This window comes from Quercus lobata, chromosome 3 (assembly GCF_001633185.2).
Source record: "Quercus lobata isolate SW786 chromosome 3, ValleyOak3.0 Primary Assembly, whole genome shotgun sequence".
Taxonomy (NCBI): domain Eukaryota; kingdom Viridiplantae; phylum Streptophyta; class Magnoliopsida; order Fagales; family Fagaceae; genus Quercus; species Quercus lobata.
Window position 1 is genome coordinate 30,707,038 of NC_044906.1, and position 21,900 is coordinate 30,728,937.

Consider the following 21,900-nt stretch of genomic DNA (forward strand, 5'->3'; position numbering starts at 1 on the left):
AAATAAAATAAAATTTTAGGTGTGGCCCAACTTTCAATATTAGAAGGATTTCTTTTAAATACTTCTTTGTTGACATTTTTCAACAATGAAACTTAATCAAATACCAAGCGGTGAATACGGAAAGAGAACAACAAAAGCAAAAAGTTCTCACACTATTGATATGGATACTTTTAGTAATTATTTTGCAATATATTGATGTGATCAACAGTAACTAGACCCGCTTCTAATTATATGAATGCACCACTTTTTGTTTGCCTACTACTTAATTATCCACTATATGAACTCATTGTTAACATTACTTAATTATCTATGTTAACAAATTACCATAATTATTATGGTTTTGACAAATAAAAGTATTTAAATTTTTTCGAGTATCTAATTATTTTCTCAGAAGTATAAATTCTCTCCATTACACGCATCAAATTATTATTAAAAAAAAAATCATTTAAAAATGACCCCAAGATGCTAGCAAGATGATATCATTAATATCATCAAATTTTAGGAAGCACTGACTCTGAACAAATTGCCACAATTATGAAACTTGTAAAACAAGTCGTGATTCACGTAATACTATTTACCGCTTCTATGGCCTATAAATGGACGTGCCCTGCAGATTACAACGACAAACAAGCCACTCTCGCTTCCCCCACTTTTGAGCCTTAAACCAAAGAGCTTCTGCCCCATCTTGTTTTGTGTAACACAACAACATGGCCAGCTATATGGCATTAGTTTCTTCAGGTCAACCCAATGCGGATAGCCTGAGCTTACTGCCAACGTTGTCCGCCGAGATCTTGACCCAAATTCTCACAACCCATGCCCCCTCTGATATTGAAAAGTTGGATGTTGAATCTCTTTTCTCTATTGTCAACGACGTCCTTAACCGTGCCACCATGACCGTTGATACTGTTTTGCAATTGCAGGTATATAGTACCTTTATATTTTGATGCTATATATATATATATATATATATATAATGGAGTAGGACTTAGATCATGGATGTCATCATTTGAAACAGCATGAAATCAACAACTCAGATGAAAACATTATTTCATTTTAGATTTTTTTCTTTTTTACAATGTTTAATTAGAGAGTTTTAAGTTTCAACAAACTATTTTATAGTAACATTTTTTTTTTTAGAAAAAAAAAAAAAATATATATATATATATATGGGTGGGTGGGTGTGTGTGCATGTGGGGTAACACAATGGTGCCACGTGGATTTTCTAAGAGAAACATTGTGAAAAGGTAGGCTTCTTTCCCTTTGAGAACAGAACATATACATATGAGAGAGTCATTTTGTAAGTTTTAACTCATGAGGCCAGCAGGCAGCTATATATGCCTAAGATTTTTAAATTTTCTCCTCTACCCCACCCCATCCTCATATTTACCCTTTCCTCATTCCTATATATTTACCCGTCGTCATTCACATGCAGCCTGGTACTGGTCCTCATGAAGCCACTGAACACTTGGAGGATAAGAGCCAAGGAAGTTTTATTCCACCCTTGTGTGCATTCAAGCAAATTTCCTGTGAGGTAATTATAATATATATTTTTTTTTTATCTTCTTCCCTTTGTCTTTAGAGACTTAATATTGACAAATGTTTTTTCACAAGTTTTTGAGATAATATATTGTAATTGGTGTAAAAGTTAAGTGGTGTAACATGTTATATGTAACATCCTCTCTTATAGGGGTGGGTAATAGCAATATGATTAATATAGTAATAATCCACTTTGCTGACTCTCCTTTTCCTACCAATGACAAGATTATGTTCCAAAGTGTGTATGAAGATTTCTTTTCCAAAAGATGTAAATGATTGTAGTCAAATTGCTAATAGTATCCCCAAAAAAGTTAATGTTTTAGCTTAGATATTTAACATTTATTTATTTTTAATTTTTTCAAATGCCAGATGCAATGCAAGGGCCCACGTGAGAAAATTGCTGGGGAAACAACACTGTCAATACTTAAGAAGTTATCAAGCTATTCCTGGGATGCAAAGGCAGTGCTGACTCTAGCTACTCTCGCTTTGGACTACGGGGAATTTTGCCTACTTGGCAAAACTCAGTCATCGGACCAACTTGCCAAATCAATGGGAACCCTGAAGGGGGTACCTGTTCTCTTTGAAAGACTGAAGAAGCACAGCCAAGCAGTTGATGATCTTAAAAAGGTGATCAAAGCCACAGTGGAAGTGATCAAATGCATCATTGACTTGACAAAGCTGTCGAATTATGCCAAGAAGGATGTTGCAGTGGCTGTTTATTGGGCTATTGAAACCATTGTAGCCAGCACGACTCAGCTTTGCTACCTCATTACCGATGAGTAAGTTTTTGTCATCTACATGCTCATCATTTTAGAGAATCAGAGAATACAATTGAGTTACAAAACCCTTAACTGCATGTACTAACTTCTTAACTAGACCACCTTATCCAATTATGAATCTTCTATATAGTCAGTTATTCCACATTCACATATATAACAATGTCTAATTAACCTAAAAGAGGCCAAACTAAAATGAGTGTGTAGGCTATCCTCTGAGTGAGTATTCCTTTATGGTCCGTTTGGATTGAGGGGGAGGGAGAGGGAGTAGAGTAAAGTAGAGTAGATTTAACTCAAAATTAGCATATTTTTAGCCAACTCTACTCTACTTTCTTTCACTCTCCTTTCTTCCCTTCTCTATACAAACGGGTCTTTAAGGGTGGCGTTGGCACTTTCACCTACAAAGCCTTTATCTACTCTTCTTTTTCTTTTCATTAATTTAGGGGGAAAAAAAAAAGGCTTTACCCTAAAATATATAGTTGCGTGGTATATACCATCTTACTACTGTTTTTTTATTTATTTATTTTTTATTTTTATGGAAACCATCTTACTAATGTTAAATGACATTAATTGGTTGCCGTACATGCCTCCATATATTTACTGCAGGGAGAAGAAACAGGAACTACGCCCCTATGCTGATAAACTCTCAGTCATCCTCACCAATCTTAAGAAAGAGAAAGCCAAGAAAAAGGGTTAGTTAATTTGTTGGATGTTTTATTTATTCGATGCAAGCTTTCTTGCTTGTATTTGCACATTCAATTAATTACTTTAGTAGGTTTTTATTATCTCAAATGGTAAAGTCTCCTGTCATAATAATAGATATAGATTTTGATTTTCACTTATGTCAAAAACCATCTGATGTTTTGGTCTGATTATAATGAGTAATTATTAAGGATGAACATCATAAGTTTAAAACTATCATATTTATTAAAAATAATTATTATAATTGATTCATTGCCAAAAAATGATGGACTGCCTATAATGATGAAAGAGTTTGGTTCAATGCAGAGGAAGAGGATTACAGAAAGCTCAAGGAAATTGTTAATACTCCTAAGGACCTCGTGGAGGTACTGGAAATAATATTGATTGATCCCACGAACAAGATACCGCCACTAATTGATGGTTCCACTAACAAACCGGTATGCTTTATTTGTAGGACATCTTTGCTCTTGTTTAAGTATATGAGATCACTCAATAGTTTGGTTGCTATTCATTCCAAAAAAAAGTATGATGTTGTTATATTACTACTATACCGAGTGTAATTGTTTCCCTAAGTATGCTATGAATTTTATGATTAAACACTAAATCATCCAAAAACAAAACAATTTTTTTCATTTAGTTTTTATCATTATTTATATTTATCTTATTTTACATGGTATATGTTAAAGTATATAAATTAAAGTTATATCTATAACCCTAAAAAAGTGACATTTATTATTTAATTTATATTAAATTAATTGATACGTATATATAATATATATTTCATATTTTCTAAAAAAATGTCGTTATATATACTTTAGATCTAATGTGCAATCTTTGATTTATTTAAAAAATAAACCTTTATTTAAAATATTTAAACAATATAAATTATGATTAATATAATTTAGAAAATAATTATATATGGACGACTTGATGAAAAGAAATTATTTGTTTTTTGAATTATTAAAAAAAAAAATTTAATCTATGCGAGACAATAATATAACAAATTGAGACTCAAACTGTTTTGTTTGTTACAAGAATATTACACACAATATATATCTACAGCTTGCTATAATTAAATTGATGAGAAAAATGACGAATGTTTCACGTTAATCAGTTAATTCAATTAAAATGATGAGAAAAATGAGAAATGTTTCACGTTAATCAATTTATTCAATCATGGCACTACCCCTTCTATATGAACAACTAAAGAATACAAAGTCAAAAAAATACAACTTTTTGGCAATGGGCACAATCTTCATAATGAGCTAAAATGGACCTTGGACACACAATATATTTGGGTTTAGTTTGGCCTAATATTTCAAACATTTGATTGTATCGTACAAACTGCAGGTTGAAATTAATTCCGTAAAGGGGAAGAGTGTCTTCTTGTTCATTTCGGGCCTACATATCTCCCGTGATGACATCTCAATTCTCAAGCCATTTCTTGATAAAACAGGGAAGGAGGACCAATATAGGATTGTGTGGATACCATTTGTTAAGCAATGGACCGAAGACCTGAAAAAGAAATGGACCGAAGACCTGAAACCGAAATGGACCAAAGACCTGCAGTTGTCTAAGATGCTATACGTAGCAACGGATTATTCTTTACCAAGAGCAAGCCATATGTACATCAATCAGAAGTGGAACTTCAAGTTTAACGAGCCCTTAATTGTGGCGTTTAACCAGCAAGGAAAGGTGGAATGTAAGAATGCAATTCACATGATCAGGGTTTGCGGAGCTGAGGCCTTCCCATTCACTTGGGAAAGAGAAAAAACTCTGTTGATGGAAAAGGGTTTGATAGGGGTAACAGCAACTCACGTTGATTCACAGATAGAAAACTGGGTAAAATCATGTCACAAATCTAATGCATGTATTTGCATATCTGCGCATGTGCTCACACACGTCTTCACAATTGATATTTGCAACTGCCTTAAGTTCAGGCATCATCCTTGCCTTGTGATTATGAGGCATAAGCATCTTTCTCAATTTGAAATGGGTTTGATTAGCATATATACATGTAGATATACACATTCTTTTTCTTGGCTAACAAGGGTGTTTAGCGCTCTTCAAGTATCTAACTATTCTTCTAAATGTATAGTTCTCTCTCCTCTCACACAACACAATAGGTAATTATAGGAAATAATCTCTAGAATGGTCCAATGATGCTAGAAGTTTCCGAAGGGCTTAAGAGGCACTAAGCTAACTCTGTAGAATTTGTAGATGTACACATTCATGCATGCAATATATATATTAAAGACAGAATTTGAACTGAGTTACAAGGTTTTTAATTATACATGCTCTTATTTTTGGGGGGAGGAATTTTGTGCATTACACATATTCACTTACATCTATCTCGTTTATTCAGATCAAAGAGAAGAAGTACATCTTTTTGTATGGAGGTCAGGACGAGTGGATCCAAAAATTTACTAAAAGTGCAGAAGTCCTTGTCACTGATCCAATGGTAAAGGGAAAAGGGATTTCCATAGAGTTGGTATCCATCCAAGATGACAACATCCTAAAACGATTTTGGAACAAGATTAAGAACTTGTTCACTTCGAGGGCTCAAAGGGAGACCGAGATGGACTCTATGAAGCTACATATCGAAAAATTGATTTCCTACAAGAAGAAAAAGAAAGAATGGGCTGTGCTCAGCCAAGGGTCTAGCATTATAGTGATCAGTGGGAAAAAAATGCTGACAGTCTTGGAGAAGTTTGATAGTTGGAAGCAGCGTTTGGAGGAGAAGGACTTCCAATCCGTTTTCATAGAATACCATAAGGAGGTTCTTAAGCCTGATGATCAAATTTGCCATCACATGAAAATTCCATACAACACTGCAAAAATACCAGAGACCATGGAATGCTCCCATTGTCATCGCGTCATGGACACGTATATCAGTTTCAAGTGTTGCCACAATGATGGTGCTCCATGGGCTTAAGTTGCTACCTTGCTTCGAACTGGTATTGCTACTAAATTAAATAATGTGGTTACCTAGGTAACCGGATGCTATATATATAGTATTAAGATGAGGTGTGACATGAAGTATTTATCTTTTATTTCGATGTGTGATATGAAAACATGATGCCACTAGAAAAAAGGCAGTGTGTCTTTTTATTTCCTACCTGAAGCCCCTAGAAAAGGGCAGAGTGTATGTTTTAATTGGTTCTGTTTTTCCTTTCCATTGGTTTAATAAAGGAAATGTGTGTAATCATATGGTATTGATGTTGCGTTACTATCATCCCTTGAGTTTTTATATTTTACTACGGCTCTCTTTTTTCTTTCTTCTAAATACTAATTCACTTTATAATTTGTTTGCTTCTTTCATGGACCTTGAAGATCTTGCATTTCTTTAATTGTGAGTTACGTATGCATAATATTCATCTTTGCTGTTATGCATTCTGTTAGAAACTAAAATAAAATAAAGTGAGTATAAAGGGAGAGAATGAATGCAAAGATCTACATCCACAAAGGAAAGCTCTTGATGGTTAAATCTTCTCTATACTAAATTACATTTTACAATGTGTTAGGTTTTGAGTTTGTAGTGTTAACAAACCATAACAAATTGTAAGTCAGCGGAATTAGAATGTGTACTTTCAAGTCCAAGCTAGAATAAGACCTAAGTCCAGGATAAACAAAGATGCAAATTTAGTTTTTTTTTTTTTTTTTTTTTTTTTTTTTTTTTTTTTTTTTTTTTTTTTTTTTATTACCGAAAATTATAGAATTAGCAAAATCAACAAATATGAAAAAGCCCATAATTTTTCCATTTCAAGCCCAACTCATTATCGGTTTGTTGTGGTATTTAAATGACATTATAGGCTAACCCTAGAGGGCTTTTAAAAGAGAGAAAAAACACCTCATGTGCCTTATATTTTGTATCTAGGGTTTCTACATCCAAAACTCTCTTTTATCTTCTACCAATGATATTCCTAAAAAAAAAAAATAAAAAAAAAACCAAGATTCGGTGTTATAGAAGTTGCTAGCTCATACTAGTCATCAAAGGTGCTAGATCTAAACCTTCAAGTGTGATTTTGAAGTCGTAGAATAGAGGTCTACAATGGAGTAATCCTTCAATGGTGATCTTGGAGTTGTGGACTAGAGGTTCACGTTTGGAATACATTTGTATCAGAGACGTCTGTGGATCTTAGAGCTCAATTGAGTAACTATAGTTAAGTTTGCGAAAAAAATAGGGTTATTCCGTCTATTAACTTCTTTTTGATAATGGATTTGTTCATCTTGGGATTCCCCCCCCCCCCCCCCCCCCCCCCACCCAAAGTTTTTTACCATGAAACAATTTATTCATTAGTTTTTCTAGGTCATCATGTCTTATGTAATATATATATTCCATTGTATTTTCTAGGATCATCATATCTTGTGTCATATTTATATTTTGTTGTGCACGATATTGATGTTTGTTTGATTAATCTAAGCCTTGCATAATTTTTCTAATTAATAACTTGGTTTTAAAACTAGTTAATTACTATTTTGACAAGCATTCAAACCCAACATAGTGAACCAAATATGGGATATTAATAGAATGTTTAACCCTAGATTAATCATACAATAGGTCATAGTTACTAGATTTGTAGTATTGTAAGAATACTTAGCTTGCGCACTAAGTAAGATTGGGCTTGACCTTGACTTAGATTGAGCTTGATATTTTTAACAACAAAAAATAACAAGATAATATAATAAAGCAATATATCATTTTACATCCTTAGCGCGATGGTCACTCTACAAATATAAGTGTTTGTAGGGTGTGGAAGGAAAGGGTCGGAGTTCAAATATCTAGAAGGGAGCTTCACACACATATACTTAGATTATTTTAGAGTAGAATTTCCATCTTGTATTAAAAAAAAAAAAAAAAATGCTTTCTTCATAAATAAATTGGTTGAAATTTTAAAAACTACTAATATTTTGCCCGTAGTTGACTAAATCAAACAATGTTATATAAATTAAAAGATATTTTAATAATTAATTAAAATTAGATAATAACATAAAAACAAAATTATTGTAGGTTACATGACAAATGTACATTTTGTAAGTCAAAGTATTTATCAAAACCCAAACATTATAATTGATTATAAATAATTTAGAACAGTTTTTAAAAATGATTTTAGATGAAACTTTGATAATTGAGTTTTAGTTAGAGTAGTATTTTTTTGTGAAAAAAATTGATAACAGTTTCACTTAAAATAAATCATGTTAATAAGTTTAATGTGCTTTTTTTTTTTTTTTAATGGACAAAAAAAGGTCTCACGCATGTGATCGTTGACCCAGTCCACTTGAACTCGAAGTACTAATGACGTGGGGCATCTCTAGGTGCGTTAAGGCTATCCACGTCGGGGCACAACATTTGTTTTGGGAAGCGCACGACTCGAATTAGGCAACAATCCAATCTGGAACTCCTACTAACGCACCATCTCCCAGGGGGCAAGTTTAATATATTTATAATGATTTATTTGATAAAATTATAATACTTATATTGAGCCACATGGCATAAGCACAACCTCTATTAATTGACTATTATTAGAACCAAAAATTAAATTTGATTATTAAAATAATAATAATAAATCAAATTTCTAAAAACTCTTGCTACTAGAATTTTAATTGAAGTAGTAGCTTAAAAAAAAAATTGAAACTTTAGAAATAAAGTTTTACTTAAAACCACTATGTTAATTATTTTAGCCTAAGACTTATTGCTGCAGTCCTATTACATCCACCTAGGATCAATTTACTAAGTTATATATATCCTGCTACAACTCATTCCACGCATTATGGCGCCGGTCTAATTAATCCTATAATGCATTACATGTTGATAGAAGGAGGAAAAAACAAAAAGAGAGATTGTGCTACTTGGCACAACCACAATTTATAAGACAAATTTTTAGTATATAATATAATGTGGTATTATTTGGAGGTGAGCTTTTGAGTTAGATAATGGGATTCATAGATTATATTATAAGCAGCCACACAAGGTGTAAGACATTTATGTGTGTGGGGTGGGACTGCATGACCCTACGTTTGCTCATATCCCTTTCCCTTCATTAATTTCCGCCATAATAAGAAGTGGCCGCAAAATTTAAAGTTTCTTTTTCATATATACAAATATATAATCAAATACATGTATCAAAGACTTTTTAGGCTTCGAAAAAAAAAAAAAAAAAAAAAAACCCAAAAAAAGAGTTGGCCCAAAAAGTTCTAGTTAATGATTTGTTTTTCAAATTAGATCGACGTTTTTTTTTTTTTAGGAAAAAGGGATAAAATAACCTGTATTGTCCTTTTTTTTTTCTCTTATATAAGTTATGGCTGATAATTTGGGAATTTATATATTGACAATGAATAGTTACAAATTTCACTATATAATAATAATAAATCTTATTTTATGAAAAATTATTGTAAAAATAATTTTAATAATAAGTTTAAATTATAACTAATAACAACCTACTATTTATAATTTTTTGTAAAAATATTATGGATGTAAGACGTAACCATTCTCTTTATATTTTGTGCACATATTTATGAATAAATAAAAATGTATACTCATTAGAATTTAGCCAAATATGATAAGTCCTCTTTAAGAATTATATATATATATATATATAAAGCTCTTTCTTACTTTAGTACTTCTTTTTTCTTTTCTTTTTTTAGTGGAAAAGGAGCTTCATTAGTTAAAGAACAAGAGAGGTTTAAGGACAGCACCTTTTAACATACAACTTAATCTATTCCAATTCCAGAAAATTAACTAAGTACACGGGTGGACTTCATATAAAATAAAATCCTTGTCTTGATTCGTGCCTAATCTTGCTAAGCCATTAACACATCAATTTGCTTCACGAAAGCGGTTGTTAAACCTCACCTAGGGAAATGGGAAACTAATTGTATGCAATCATTCAAAATAGAAGAAATAGCATTGTCAGAGGATTGGGGAGAGTTTATAACAGGATGAATATGGCTTTAGCATCTAATTCTATCTCAACAGCAGAAGAAGAAAGGTTTTGACAAAGAACTGATGGCAATGCCAATTTTTTCCTAGTAAAAATACGAACTCAAGAACCATTCACATCCCGGATGATGCTCCCACCTCCTGCTAGCCCGGGGAATTATTTTAGTATTTGTAGACTAATACTTCTTTCTTTCATACACATGCATAATTTGTCAGTTAATTTATTTGATCCTAATTAATGTTGGCGAGGCAAAAGCTCTTTTGGCGGAAGGCAGTACAGGAAGCCAACAATTAGGAACTGTTGATCCCATTCTTAAAGGGCACTCTTTGATATTTATTATTGAAACCATGCACGCCCAACTGGCTTTCATTCACACGGATATTAGGCCCAATCATCTCTGATATCCAGGCTATTTTAGCTTCTCTTAGTTCCGACTTCCTAGTCAGCCCACTATAGATATCCAGGTTAGCAAATTTGTCAGCCCACAGGCCCCAGCTTGGCAACTTGGACCTTCCAATGTGATCTGTGGGGCTTTATCGTTTGATCCTCGTGATTCTGACTCCTCCTCCACCTGTTTCTGTAGCACAAAGCTAGTCTTGCTATTCATATTTGCCTTTGGGGGAAAAAAGGGGAACTAAAGGATATAAATTTTTTTCCAGTCATGTTGAGGGATTTATGGTATGAAAATGATAGGATCATTTTTTATTTTGAAAAGGATAGGATCTTAAAATGTGGTTTGTACATAAACTTATATACTATGGGATTTAATAATGTATGTTACTAACTAAAAAAGGCTATATAGTTTTTTTTTTTTTTTTTTTTTAATAAAAAAATTGACAAAATATCATAAAAGTACCTATATTCAAACAACCATTTTTTTTTTTTTTTTTTGGAGAAAGTATATTCAAACAACTTTGTAAACAACATTTAAAAGAAGGCTAATATATACTCTACACCTAAGTTTGAGATTGCATCTCCCTTCTATTATGATCCATCACATTTTGGAAACCATATAAAAATGAAGACATTTTTATTCCAAACATATATATATATATATATATATACACATAGACCATGGAAGAGAGATAGGCCAATAGGGGAGGACTTCATGGTGAAATGCAAGGCCACAACATACAAATACAAGTTAAATGCAAATTTGGGATAAATCAATTTATGAACCTTCTATAATTCAAGATTTCGTAAATTGGACACGGAAATTGATCATGACCTCTTTACTACGAGTTTGATAATCCTGATTTCCCCAATTAAAGATTATAAAATAACAATGTAGATTTAGGATATTTGAAACAAGTTATGAAACAGTTGATGATCTTAAAAAGGTGATCAAAGCCAGAGTGGAAGTGATCAAATGCGTCATTGACTTGACAAAGCTGTCGAATTATGCCAAGAAGGATGTTGCAGTGGCTGTTTATTGGGCTATTGAAACCATTGTAGCCAGCACGACTCAGCTTTGCCACCTCATTATAGATGAGTAAGTTCTTGTCATCTACATGCTCTTCATTTTAGAGAATCAGAGAATAAAATTGAGTTACAAAACCCTTAACCACATGTACCAACTTCTTAATTAGACCACCTTATCCAATTATGAATCTTCTGTATAGACATTTATTCCACATTCACACATATAACAATGTCTAATTAACCTAAAAGAGGCCAAACTAAAATGAGTGTAGGCTATCCTCCGAGTGAGTATTCCTAAGGATGGCGTTGACACTTTCACCTGCAAAGCCTTTTTCTACTCTTCTTTTTCTTTTCATTAATTTGGGAAAAAAAAAAAGGCTTTACCCTAATATATATATAGTTGCGTGGTATATACAATCTTACTACTGTTTTTATTTTTTTTTTTTACTAGTGTTAAATGACATTAATTGGTTGCCTTACATGCCTCCATATATTTACTGCAGGGAGAAGAAACAAGAACTACACCCCTATGCTGATAAACTCTCAGTCATCCTCACCGATCTTAAGAAAGAGAAAGCCCAGAAAAAGGGATAGTTAATTTCTGGGATGTTTTATTTATTTAGATGCAAGCTTTCTTGCTTGTATTTACACATTCAAGTAATTACTTTAGTAGGTTTTTATTATCTCAAATGGTAAAGTCTCTTGTCATAATAAGAGACATAGATTTCGATTTTCACTTACGCCAAAGATCACTTGATGTTTTGGTTTGATTATAAGAAGTAATTATCAAGAACGACGTCATAAGTTAAAAACTATCATATTTATTAAAAATAATAATTATAATTGATTCATTGCCATAAAATGATGAACTGCCTATAATGATGAAAGAGTTTGGTTCAATGCAGAGGAAGAGGATTACAGAAAGCTCAAGGAAATCCTTAATACTCCTAAGGACCTCGTGGAGGTACTTGAAAAAATATTGATTGATCCCACGAACAAGATGCCGCCACTAATTGATGGTTCCACTGAAACCACGGTATGCTTTATTTGTAGGACATCTTTGCTCTTGTTTAAGTTTATCAGATCACTCAATAGTTTGGTTGCTATTCATTCCAAAAAAAAAGTATGATTGCTGTTATATTACTACTATACCGAGTGTAATTGTTTCTCTAAGTATGTTATGAATTTTATGACTAAACACTAGAGTGCGTTTGGATTGGGCGTTTTCTGCCCAATCCTGCGTTTGCGTTTTTTTTTTTTTTTTTTTTTTTTTTTTTTTTTTTTTTTTTTTTTGGACGCGTTTTGGGTGTTGCGGCTACTGTTCATGCACTGTTCAATGAACAGTAGCCGCAAACTTTGACTTTTCAAATTTTTTTGGACCAATCACAGCACATCATGTACTGTTCACGGACCCACAAATTTCACTTTTCAGCAACTTTTTCATTAAAAATGGGTCCCACGATACTATTCACACATTTAAAAATTATTTCGCTACAGTGTTTTTCAGTTTTCAGTTTCAGTTTTCAGTTTTCAGCTGTATCCAATTTTTTTTCATTTAGTTTTTATCATTATTTATATTTATCTTATTTTACTTGGTATATGTTAAGGCATAGAAATTAAAGTGATATCCATAACCCAAAAAAAGCGACATTTATTATTTAATTTATATTAAATTAATTGATATGCATATATAATATATATTTCATGTTTTCTAAAAAATTTTGTTATATATACTTTAGATCTAATGTGCAATCTTTTATTCATTTAAAAAAATAAACCTTTATTTAAAAATTTTAAACAATATTGTATGGTCTCGTTTTTTAGCCCAATACCACATGGTGGGTGGGATCTTGGACCAGCAGACCCAATACAATGAATTTGTAGAGAATGGGCTGAAAGGCTAGACCTTGGTGAACAGATAGTCGTTAGTCATGGTGTTCATAATGATCGCACAGAGATGAACTGAGCTTATCTAAGAAGACTTTCTCCTCGGCACGGCCTGGGTGGCTCCGGTTCTTGGACCTGGTCCTAGTCCCGTTTCTGGACTGTTTCTTCCTCTTTTTATACTAGCTTTTCCCCTTTCACGAACGTCCACATGTAGGTTCAGCTATATAAGGCTGATACTTGTCCCATCAGTCCATACCCAAAGTAGTTGTGGGTGGTTGTAAAAACTTAAAAGTATAATTCTGTCAGGTGCAGGGTACTTAATTACAATAATGGCAGTTTTTCCCTTGTTCTTTGTCGTTTTAGTACTTTTCTTGTTCGGTGAAATGACCCGGAATGTCATCACCAATACCGACTTGCTCCCTTTGCCCTGGCTACATTTATGGCCGAGGAGGTTCATTCCTATGGCTGAGGAGGATCTTTTCCATGGCCAAGGGGTGGGCCTTCCTTGGATCAGGCCCTGGGCCCAGCGCAAACATTAACATAGGCTTCCCAACTTTATACCCCCCCACAATAGCCCCTCAAAATCCTACTGTCCAGCTCCTCGGACGGAGAGGAGTGTTTTGGTGACATTGGGCCTATGTCATGGCTTGCCAAGTCTTGTCTTTCATCAATGCCGAAGCCTCTTCATTTACCTGGGGCTCATTCCTGGTTGTGAGACATTCTTTTAGTTTACCCACGCCACGTTCCTGCCATTTTAGTATACGAGGCGCGCCTTTATTAAGGTCTTTTTATGAGACGACGCAAATCCAACGGCTGAAGATTGCTTTGGGAATTGGGCAGGACTTATCTCGTTTGTAGTTTTTCTTGGAGAATTGTACAGATTAAATGCCACCAGGCTTACCTCTATATAAGAAGCATGGTGGGAGGTCATTCTCTTTATTTGCATAGCCTTTAAGCTTTTCAAATCCCTAACCCTCCAATTGTACCCAAAGTCCCCATTACCAATATGACTAAGCCTTAGAGGGTGACATGGTCAAGGCTAGGATGAGGGTGAAGGGACCATACCCTCTTCAAAAGCCTTGGGTATCTTTGAGATTCAAAATTGCCTGATCAGGGCAAGGGAGACAAAGACTCAAGACATTTCTTCTTCTCGATAAGGCAAGAAAGGAGCATCTTCCTCCTTCAACCAAAATCCAAAGCAGGTGGAGGTCGCATCAGATTTTTGGTGCAACAGCACTAAGATTTCTCATCGTCGGTACCATCCGTTCTCGTTCGATTGCTGCTAATACAATACTTGCTCAATTGTTGTTAGAGCTGATATGGGGATTTAGCATCCCCGCTTCTTCCTCTCTTCCATCACTGGTGCCATCCAGACTTGCTTAGTCACTGCTGGAGCAAGGTTGTGGACCAGGTGCCTCTGCTTCTTCTTCTCTTTCATCATCAATGCCATCTAGACTTACTTAGTCACTACTAGAGCAAAATTGAAGGATCTATTGTTCCCGTGTATCTCTTTTTTTTTTTTTTTTTTTGTAGTTAGCTGCTGGTATAGGCTTATCTAAGCCCCTTTTTTGTATGATGTACTACTTTTTTGTCTAATAAAAGATGACTTTATCCCATTTTGCGTGTTCTTTCTTTTCTGCAATAATTATTTTGTGAATGGATGTGCTGGTGTCCTTTTCTTTTGAACAGTACTTAGGGTTGATGCCCTTGTTAGCAAAGAGTTATCACTTTGAACTTATCAAAACTGACGGGCACAACAATGTCGACTTCAAGTAGGTTAACTATATGAGACTAATCGGGATAACAGCTGAATGTTCTGTATTGTGTATGGGGTGATCACCCGAGAATGTGTAACCTAAAATGAACTGTTCGAGGAGGTCGCCAGGCACTAGGGTGCTTTGCCACATTTCAAATGATATTCATAGCCTTAACTTGTTTTGAGCATCCAGTCTAAGGACCGAGGCATGACTATACCAGGTCTAAACACTTAGTTGTGTTAGTTTTCTTAGAGCTGGGGGTCCGAGGACCACGCGGGATTTCCATTTTGTCTAGGACTTAAGCCTTTCTTGATGTAGTTAGTTTCCTGTAGGTTTGAGTCCGAGAACCATGCAAGACCTTAGTTCTGTCCAACACTTATATTTTCTAGTGACTAGTTTCTCCATAGGTTTGAGTCTGAGGACCATGCAAGACCTTAGTTCTGTCTAACACTTTCTTCTTCAAGTAGCTGGTTTCCCAAGAGGGTTGAGTCCAAGGACAATGCAAGATCTTGGTTCTGTCCAACACTTATATTTTCTAGTGACTAGTTTCCCCATAGGTTTGAGTCTGAGGACCATGCAAGACCTTAGTTCTGTCTAGCAGTTTCTTCTTGAAGTAGATAGTTTCCCCATAGGTTTAAGTCCAAGGACCATGCAAGACCTTAGTTCTGTCTAACACTTATATTTTCTAGTGACTAGTTTCCCCATAGATTTGACTCCGAGAACCATACAAGACCTTGATTTTGTCTAGCACTTTCTTTTTGAAGTAGCTGGTTTCTCCATAGGTTTGAGTCCGAGGACAATGCAAGACCTTGATTCTGTCTAACACTTATATTTTCTAGTGACTAGTTTCCCCATAGGTTTGAGTCCAAGGACCATGCAAGACCTTAGTTCTGTCTAGCAATTTCTTCTTGAAGTAGCTGGTTTCCCCATAGATTTGAATCCGAAAACCATGCAAGAACTTGGTTCTGTCCAACACTTATATTTTCTAGTGACTAGTTTCTCCATAGGTTTGAGTCCGAGAACCATGCAAGACCTTGGTTCTATCTAGCACTTTCTTCTTGAAGTAGCTAGTTTCCCCATAGGTTTGAACTCGAGGACCATGCAAGACCTTGGTTCTGTCCAACACTTATATTTTCTAGTAACTAGTTTTCACATAGGTTTGAGTCCGAGGACCATACAAGACCTTGGTTCTGTCTAGCACTTTCTTCTTGAAGTAGCTGGTTTCCCTATAGGTTTGAGTCCGAGAACCATGCAAAATCTTGGTTCTGTCCAACACTTATGAGAATTCGGTGAATCGAGCTACTTGACCCGCAAGGATTAGCCCCTTGACAAATGTGTGGGGCATAGACTTAATGTTAGAAGCCCCTAAAATTGCCCATTCCACTAGCACTTCAAAGTGTAGCCCTGAGTGGGAGCTGAGTTAGGGCAACAACCGCGTGCTGCTGGAAATGATGGAGAGGCTTTCGCATAGCTTGCACTATTGCCAAAATTATTTTTTTGAAGGACCCTTGTTGACAGGGGCTTGATCCTACCATGACTAACCGTCGCCTGCGCCAATGCACTAGCCTTCCCACATACGGCACCAATTGTAAGGTCTCGTTTTTCAGCCCAATACCACATGGTGGGTGGGATCTTGGACCAGCAGGCCCAATACAATGAATTTGTAGAGAATGGGCTGAAATGTTAGGCCTTGGTGAACAGACAGTTGTTAGTCATGGTATTCATGATGATCGCACAAAGGTGAACTGAGCTTATCCAAGAAGACTTTCTCCTCGGCACAGCTTGGGTGGCTCCGGTTCTTGGACCTGGTCCCAGTCCCCTTTCTGGACTGCTTCTTCCTCCTTTTATACTTGTTTTTCCCCTTTCACAAACGTCCATGTGTAGGTTCAATTTATAGGGCTAATACTTGTCCCATTAGCCCATACCCAAAGTGGTTGAGAGTGGTTGTAAAAGCTGAAAAGCATGGCTTTGTCAGGTGCAGAGTACTTAATTGCAGTGATGGCAGTATTTCCCTTGTTCTTTGTCATTTTAGTACTTTTCCTCTTCAGCGAAATGACTCAGAATGTCATCACTAGGACCGTGTTGCTCCCTTTGCCCTTGGCTACATTTATGACAGAGGAGGATCCTTCCCATGGTTGAGGAGGATCCTTCCTATGGCCAAGCGGTGGGCCTTCCTTGGATCGAGCCCTAGGCCAAGCACAGACATTGACATTGGCTTCCCGACTTTATACCCCCCACAAATATAAATTATGATTAATATAATTTAGAAAATAATTATATATGTATGACTTGATGAAAAGAAAAAATATTTTTTTTTTAATTATAAAAAAATTGAATTTATGCGAGACAATAATATGTGTGTTATTGTGAATTTAAAAATTATTTGACCTCCCCTATCTAAAATATCTTTTCGCCCCTGCACTGTGAAAAATCAATTGTTCTGTCACAAATTGAGACTCAACCTGTTTTGTTTGTTACAGGAATATAACACAATATATATCCAAAGCTTGCTATAATTAAATTGATGAGAAAAATGACGAATGTTTCACGTTAATCAATAAAATGATAAGAAAAATGAGAAATGTTTCACGTTAATCAATTTATTCAATCATGGCACTACCCCTTTTATATAAACAACTAAAGAATGCAAAGTCAAAAAAATACAACTTTTTGGCAATGGGCGCAATCTTCATAATGAGCTAAAATGGACCTTGGACACAATATATTTGGGTTTAGTTTGGCCTAATATTTCAAACAGTTGATTGTATCGTACAAACTGCAGGTTGAAATTAATTCCCTAAAGGGGAAGAGTGTCTTCTTGTTCATTTCGGGCCTACCTATCTCCAGTGATGACAATTCAATTCTCAAGCCATTTCTTGATAAAACAGGGAAGGAAGACCAATATAGGATTATATGGATACCATTTGTGAAGCAATGGACCGAAGACCTGAAAAAGAAATTCAAAACCCTGGGGTCTAAGATGCTAAACGTAGCAATGGATTATTCTTTACCAATATCGACCCATAGGTACATCAATCAGAAGTGGAACTTCAAGTTTAACGAGCCCTTAATTGTGGCGTTTAACCAGCAAGGAAAGGTGGAATGTAAGAATGCAATTCACATGATCAGGGTATGCGGAGTTGAGGCCTTCCCATTCACTCGCGCTAGAGAAGAAACTCTGTTGATGGAAAAGGGTTTGATAGGGGTAACAGCAACTCACGTTGTTTCACAGACAGAAAACTGGGTAAAATCATTTCACAAATCTAATGCATGAATTTGCATACCTACGCATGTGCTCACACACGTCTTCACAATTGATATTTGCAACTGCCTTAAGTTCAGGCATCATTCTTGCCTTATGATTATGAGGCACAAGCATCTTCTCCATTTGAAATGGGTTTGATTATATATACACGTATATATACACATTCTTTTTCTTGGCTAACGAGAGTGTTTAGCGTTACCTGACTATTTTTCTAAATGTTTAGCCCTCCCTCCTCTCACACAACACATTAGGTAATTATAGGAAATAATCTCTAGAATGGTCCAATCATACTAGAAGTTTCTCAAGGCCTTAAGAGGCACGAAGCTAACTCTGTAGAATTTGTAGATGTACACATTCATGCATGCTATATATATATATATATATATATATATAGAATTTGAACTGAGTTACAAGGTTTTTAATTATACATGCTCTTACAAGGTTTTTTTTTTTTGGGGGGCGCCGCCGGGGGGGGGGGGGTCGTGATTTTGTGCATTACACATATTCACGTACGTCTATCTTGTTCATTCAGATCAAAGAGAATTACATCTTTTTGTATGGAGGTCAGGACAACGAGTGGATCCAAAATTTTACTAAAAGTGCAAAGATCCTTGTCGATGATCCAATGATAAAGGAAAAAGGGATCTCTATAGAGTCGGTACCCATCGAAGATGACAACATCCTAAAACGATTTTGGAACAAGATTAAGAACTTGTTCACTTCCAGGGCTCAAAGGGAGACCAAGATGGACTCTGTGAAGCTACATATCGAAAAATTGATTTCCTACAAGAAGAAAAAGAAAGAATGGGCTGTGCTCAGCCAAGGGTCTAGCATTATAGTGATCAGTGGCAAAACAATGCTGAAAGTCTTGGTGGAGTTTGGAAGTTGGAAGCAGAGTTTGAAGGAGAAGGACTTCCAATCCGCTTTCATAGAATACCATAACAAGGTTTTTGTGCCTGATGATCAAATTTGCCATCACATGAAAATTCCATACAACACTGCGAAAATACCAGAGACCATGGAATGCTCCCACTGTCATCGCATCATGGACACGTATATCAGTTTCAAGTGTTGCCACAAAGATGGTGCTTCATGGGCTTAAGTTGCTACCTTACTTCGAACTGGTATTGCTACTAAATTAAATAATGTGGTTACCTAGGTAAACGGATGCTATATATATAGTATTAAGATGAGGTGTGACATGAAGTATTTATCTTTTATTTCGATGTGTGATATGAAAACATGATGCCACTAGAAAAAAGGCAGTGTGTGATAAAGGAAATGTGTGTAATCATATGGTATTGATGTTGCATTACTATCATCCTTTGAGTTTTTATATATAACTACGACTCTCTCTTTTTTCTTTCTTCTAAATACTAATTCACTTTATAATTTGTTTTACTTCTTTCATGGACCTTGAAGATCTTGCATTTCTTTAATTGTGAGTTATGTATGCATAATATTCATCTTTGTTGTCATACATACTGTTAGAAACTAAAATAAAATAAAGTAAGTATAAAGGGAGAGAATGAATGCAAAGATCTACATCCACAAAGGAAAGCCCTTGATGGTTACATCTTGACTATAATAAATTACATGTTACAATGTGTTAAGTTTTGCATCTGTCGAGTTAGAATGTGTACTTTCAAGTCCAAGGAAAAGACCCAAGTCCAGGATAAATAAAGATGTAAATCTTCTTCTTCTTCTTCTTTTTCTTTTTTTTTTTTTTTAAAAAAAATTTTATTGATGTTTGACCTACCAAAAATCATAAAGTCAGCAAAAATCAAAAAACGTGAAAAAGCCCATAATTGTCCATTTCAAGCCCAACTCATGATCAGTTTGTTGTGGTATTTAAATGACATTATAGGCTAACCCTAGAGGGCTTTTAAAAGAGAGAAAAAGAACATCATGTGCCTCATATTTTGTATCTAGGGTTTCTACATCCAAAACTCTCTCATATCTTCTACCAAAGATATTCCTTAAATAAAAATAAATAAATAAAATAAAGATCCAGTGCTGTAGAAATTATTACCCCATACCAGTCATCAAAGGTGTTGGATCTAAACCTTATAGTGTGATCTTGAAGTTGTAGACTAGAGGTCTACAATGAAGCAAACTTTCGAAGGTGGTCTTGGAGTTGTGGACTAGAGGTTCACATTTGGAATACATCCATATCAGAGACATCTGTGAATCTTGGAGCTCAATTGGGTAACTATATTTAAGTTTGCGAAAAAATAGAGTTATTTAGTTTGTTGACTTTTCTGTCATGCGTAATATTCTGTCGTGCATAATATTGATGTTTGTTTGATTAATTTAAGGCTCGCATAATTTTTCTAACTTATAACTTGGTTTTAAAACTAGATAATTACTTTTTGGACAAAGATTTAAACCCAAAACAGTGAACCAAATATGGTATATTAAAAGATATTTTTCATACTTGGTTGAAATTTTAAAAACTACTAATATTTTGCCCCTGCCGTAGTTGACTAAATCAAAGAATGTTATACAAATTAAAAGATATTTTAATAATTAATTAAAATTAGATAATAACATAAAAGCAAAATTATTGTAAGTTACATGACAAATGTAAATTTTGTAAGTCAAAGTACTTATCAAAACCCAAACATTATAATTGATTATAAATAATTTAGAACAGTTTTTAAAAATTATTTTTAATGAAACTTTGATAATTGAGTTTTAATTAGAGTAGTATTTTTTGTGAAAAAAATTGATAATAGTTTCAGTTAAAATAAATTGTAAGGACACGATTCGTGGCGGACCGTAACAGTGTCGGGTTCGCACGTGAAAAGGCCCTAACAATATCATTTGTAGAGCGTGGGTTTGGAAGGCTAGGCCTTGATCGACAGGCGGTGGGTTTTTCGTGGTGTTCATACAAGGTTAAGTTTTCCTTCACCCCTGGAGTCTTTCTCCTGGAGGTGGGCTGGGAGGCTCTGGTTTTTGGCCATTTTTCCCAGCCTCTCCTTTAGGTTACTGATTTTTCCTTTTATATTCGCCTGTGTTCACTGTCCTTCGTCCACGTATAGGGTCAACATTTCCAAGGCTGATATTTGTCCCATCAGCCCATACTCAAAGTCGTTGGGGGTGGTTGTAAAAGCCAAAGAATGCGGCTCTGTCAGGTTCAGAGCATTAAATGGCAGTAACAGCAGCTTTCCCTGGATATTTTAGATCTTTCTTCCAAGTTTCAGTCCTATATCGTTTTTACCCTTCTTTCTGGGGGTACTTTGGGTCTGCCGAGGACTGAACTGCCCTCGGCGGTATCTAAAGGCTATCTTGTCGAGTTTGGGCCATAGCCCTCCTCGGTTTGGGCCTTTGGGTTCTCCCCGGGTAGATGGGCCTGTCCCATAAATCATTTGGGCCCCACAATAGCCCCTCAAGACCCGGCTGTCCAACCTCTTGGTTGGAAAGGGGGGTTTTGGTGATGCTGAACCTCTTCCTACGGCCCAATCAATTCGGCCTATTAATAATGCTGGCGGCTCTTCAACTGTCCAAGAAATGCATCGGTCTACGAGACAGTTTTTTGATTTCGCGCTTGATGCGTTCTTATCGTTTGGGTATCCTCAAAACGCACTTTTAATGACCACTATTCACGAGAC

The 21,900-nt window shown here is 35.2% G+C and overlaps 2 protein-coding genes across 2 annotated transcripts; both read left to right on the top strand.

The window, feature by feature from the left end:
- The first annotated feature begins 642 nt into the window (after positions 1-642).
- LOC115982860 (protein SIEVE ELEMENT OCCLUSION B-like) lies at positions 643-6,093 on the top strand. The gene is made up of 7 exons (XM_031105595.1): positions 643-920; positions 1,433-1,531; positions 1,906-2,315; positions 2,919-3,004; positions 3,321-3,451; positions 4,365-4,856; positions 5,380-6,093. The coding sequence occupies exons 1-7, from the start codon at positions 708-710 to the stop codon at positions 5,947-5,949; spliced, it is 2,001 nt and encodes a 666-aa protein (XP_030961455.1). The 5' UTR covers positions 643-707; the 3' UTR covers positions 5,950-6,093.
- A 3,866-nt stretch (positions 6,094-9,959) lies between these two features.
- Positions 9,960-19,388, top strand: LOC115980728 (protein SIEVE ELEMENT OCCLUSION B-like). Its single transcript, XM_031102950.1, has 5 exons — positions 9,960-10,003; positions 11,247-11,447; positions 12,266-12,413; positions 17,804-18,265; positions 18,819-19,388. The coding sequence occupies exons 1-5, from the start codon at positions 9,960-9,962 to the stop codon at positions 19,386-19,388; spliced, it is 1,425 nt and encodes a 474-aa protein (XP_030958810.1).
- Positions 19,389-21,900: the final 2,512 nt, after the last annotated feature.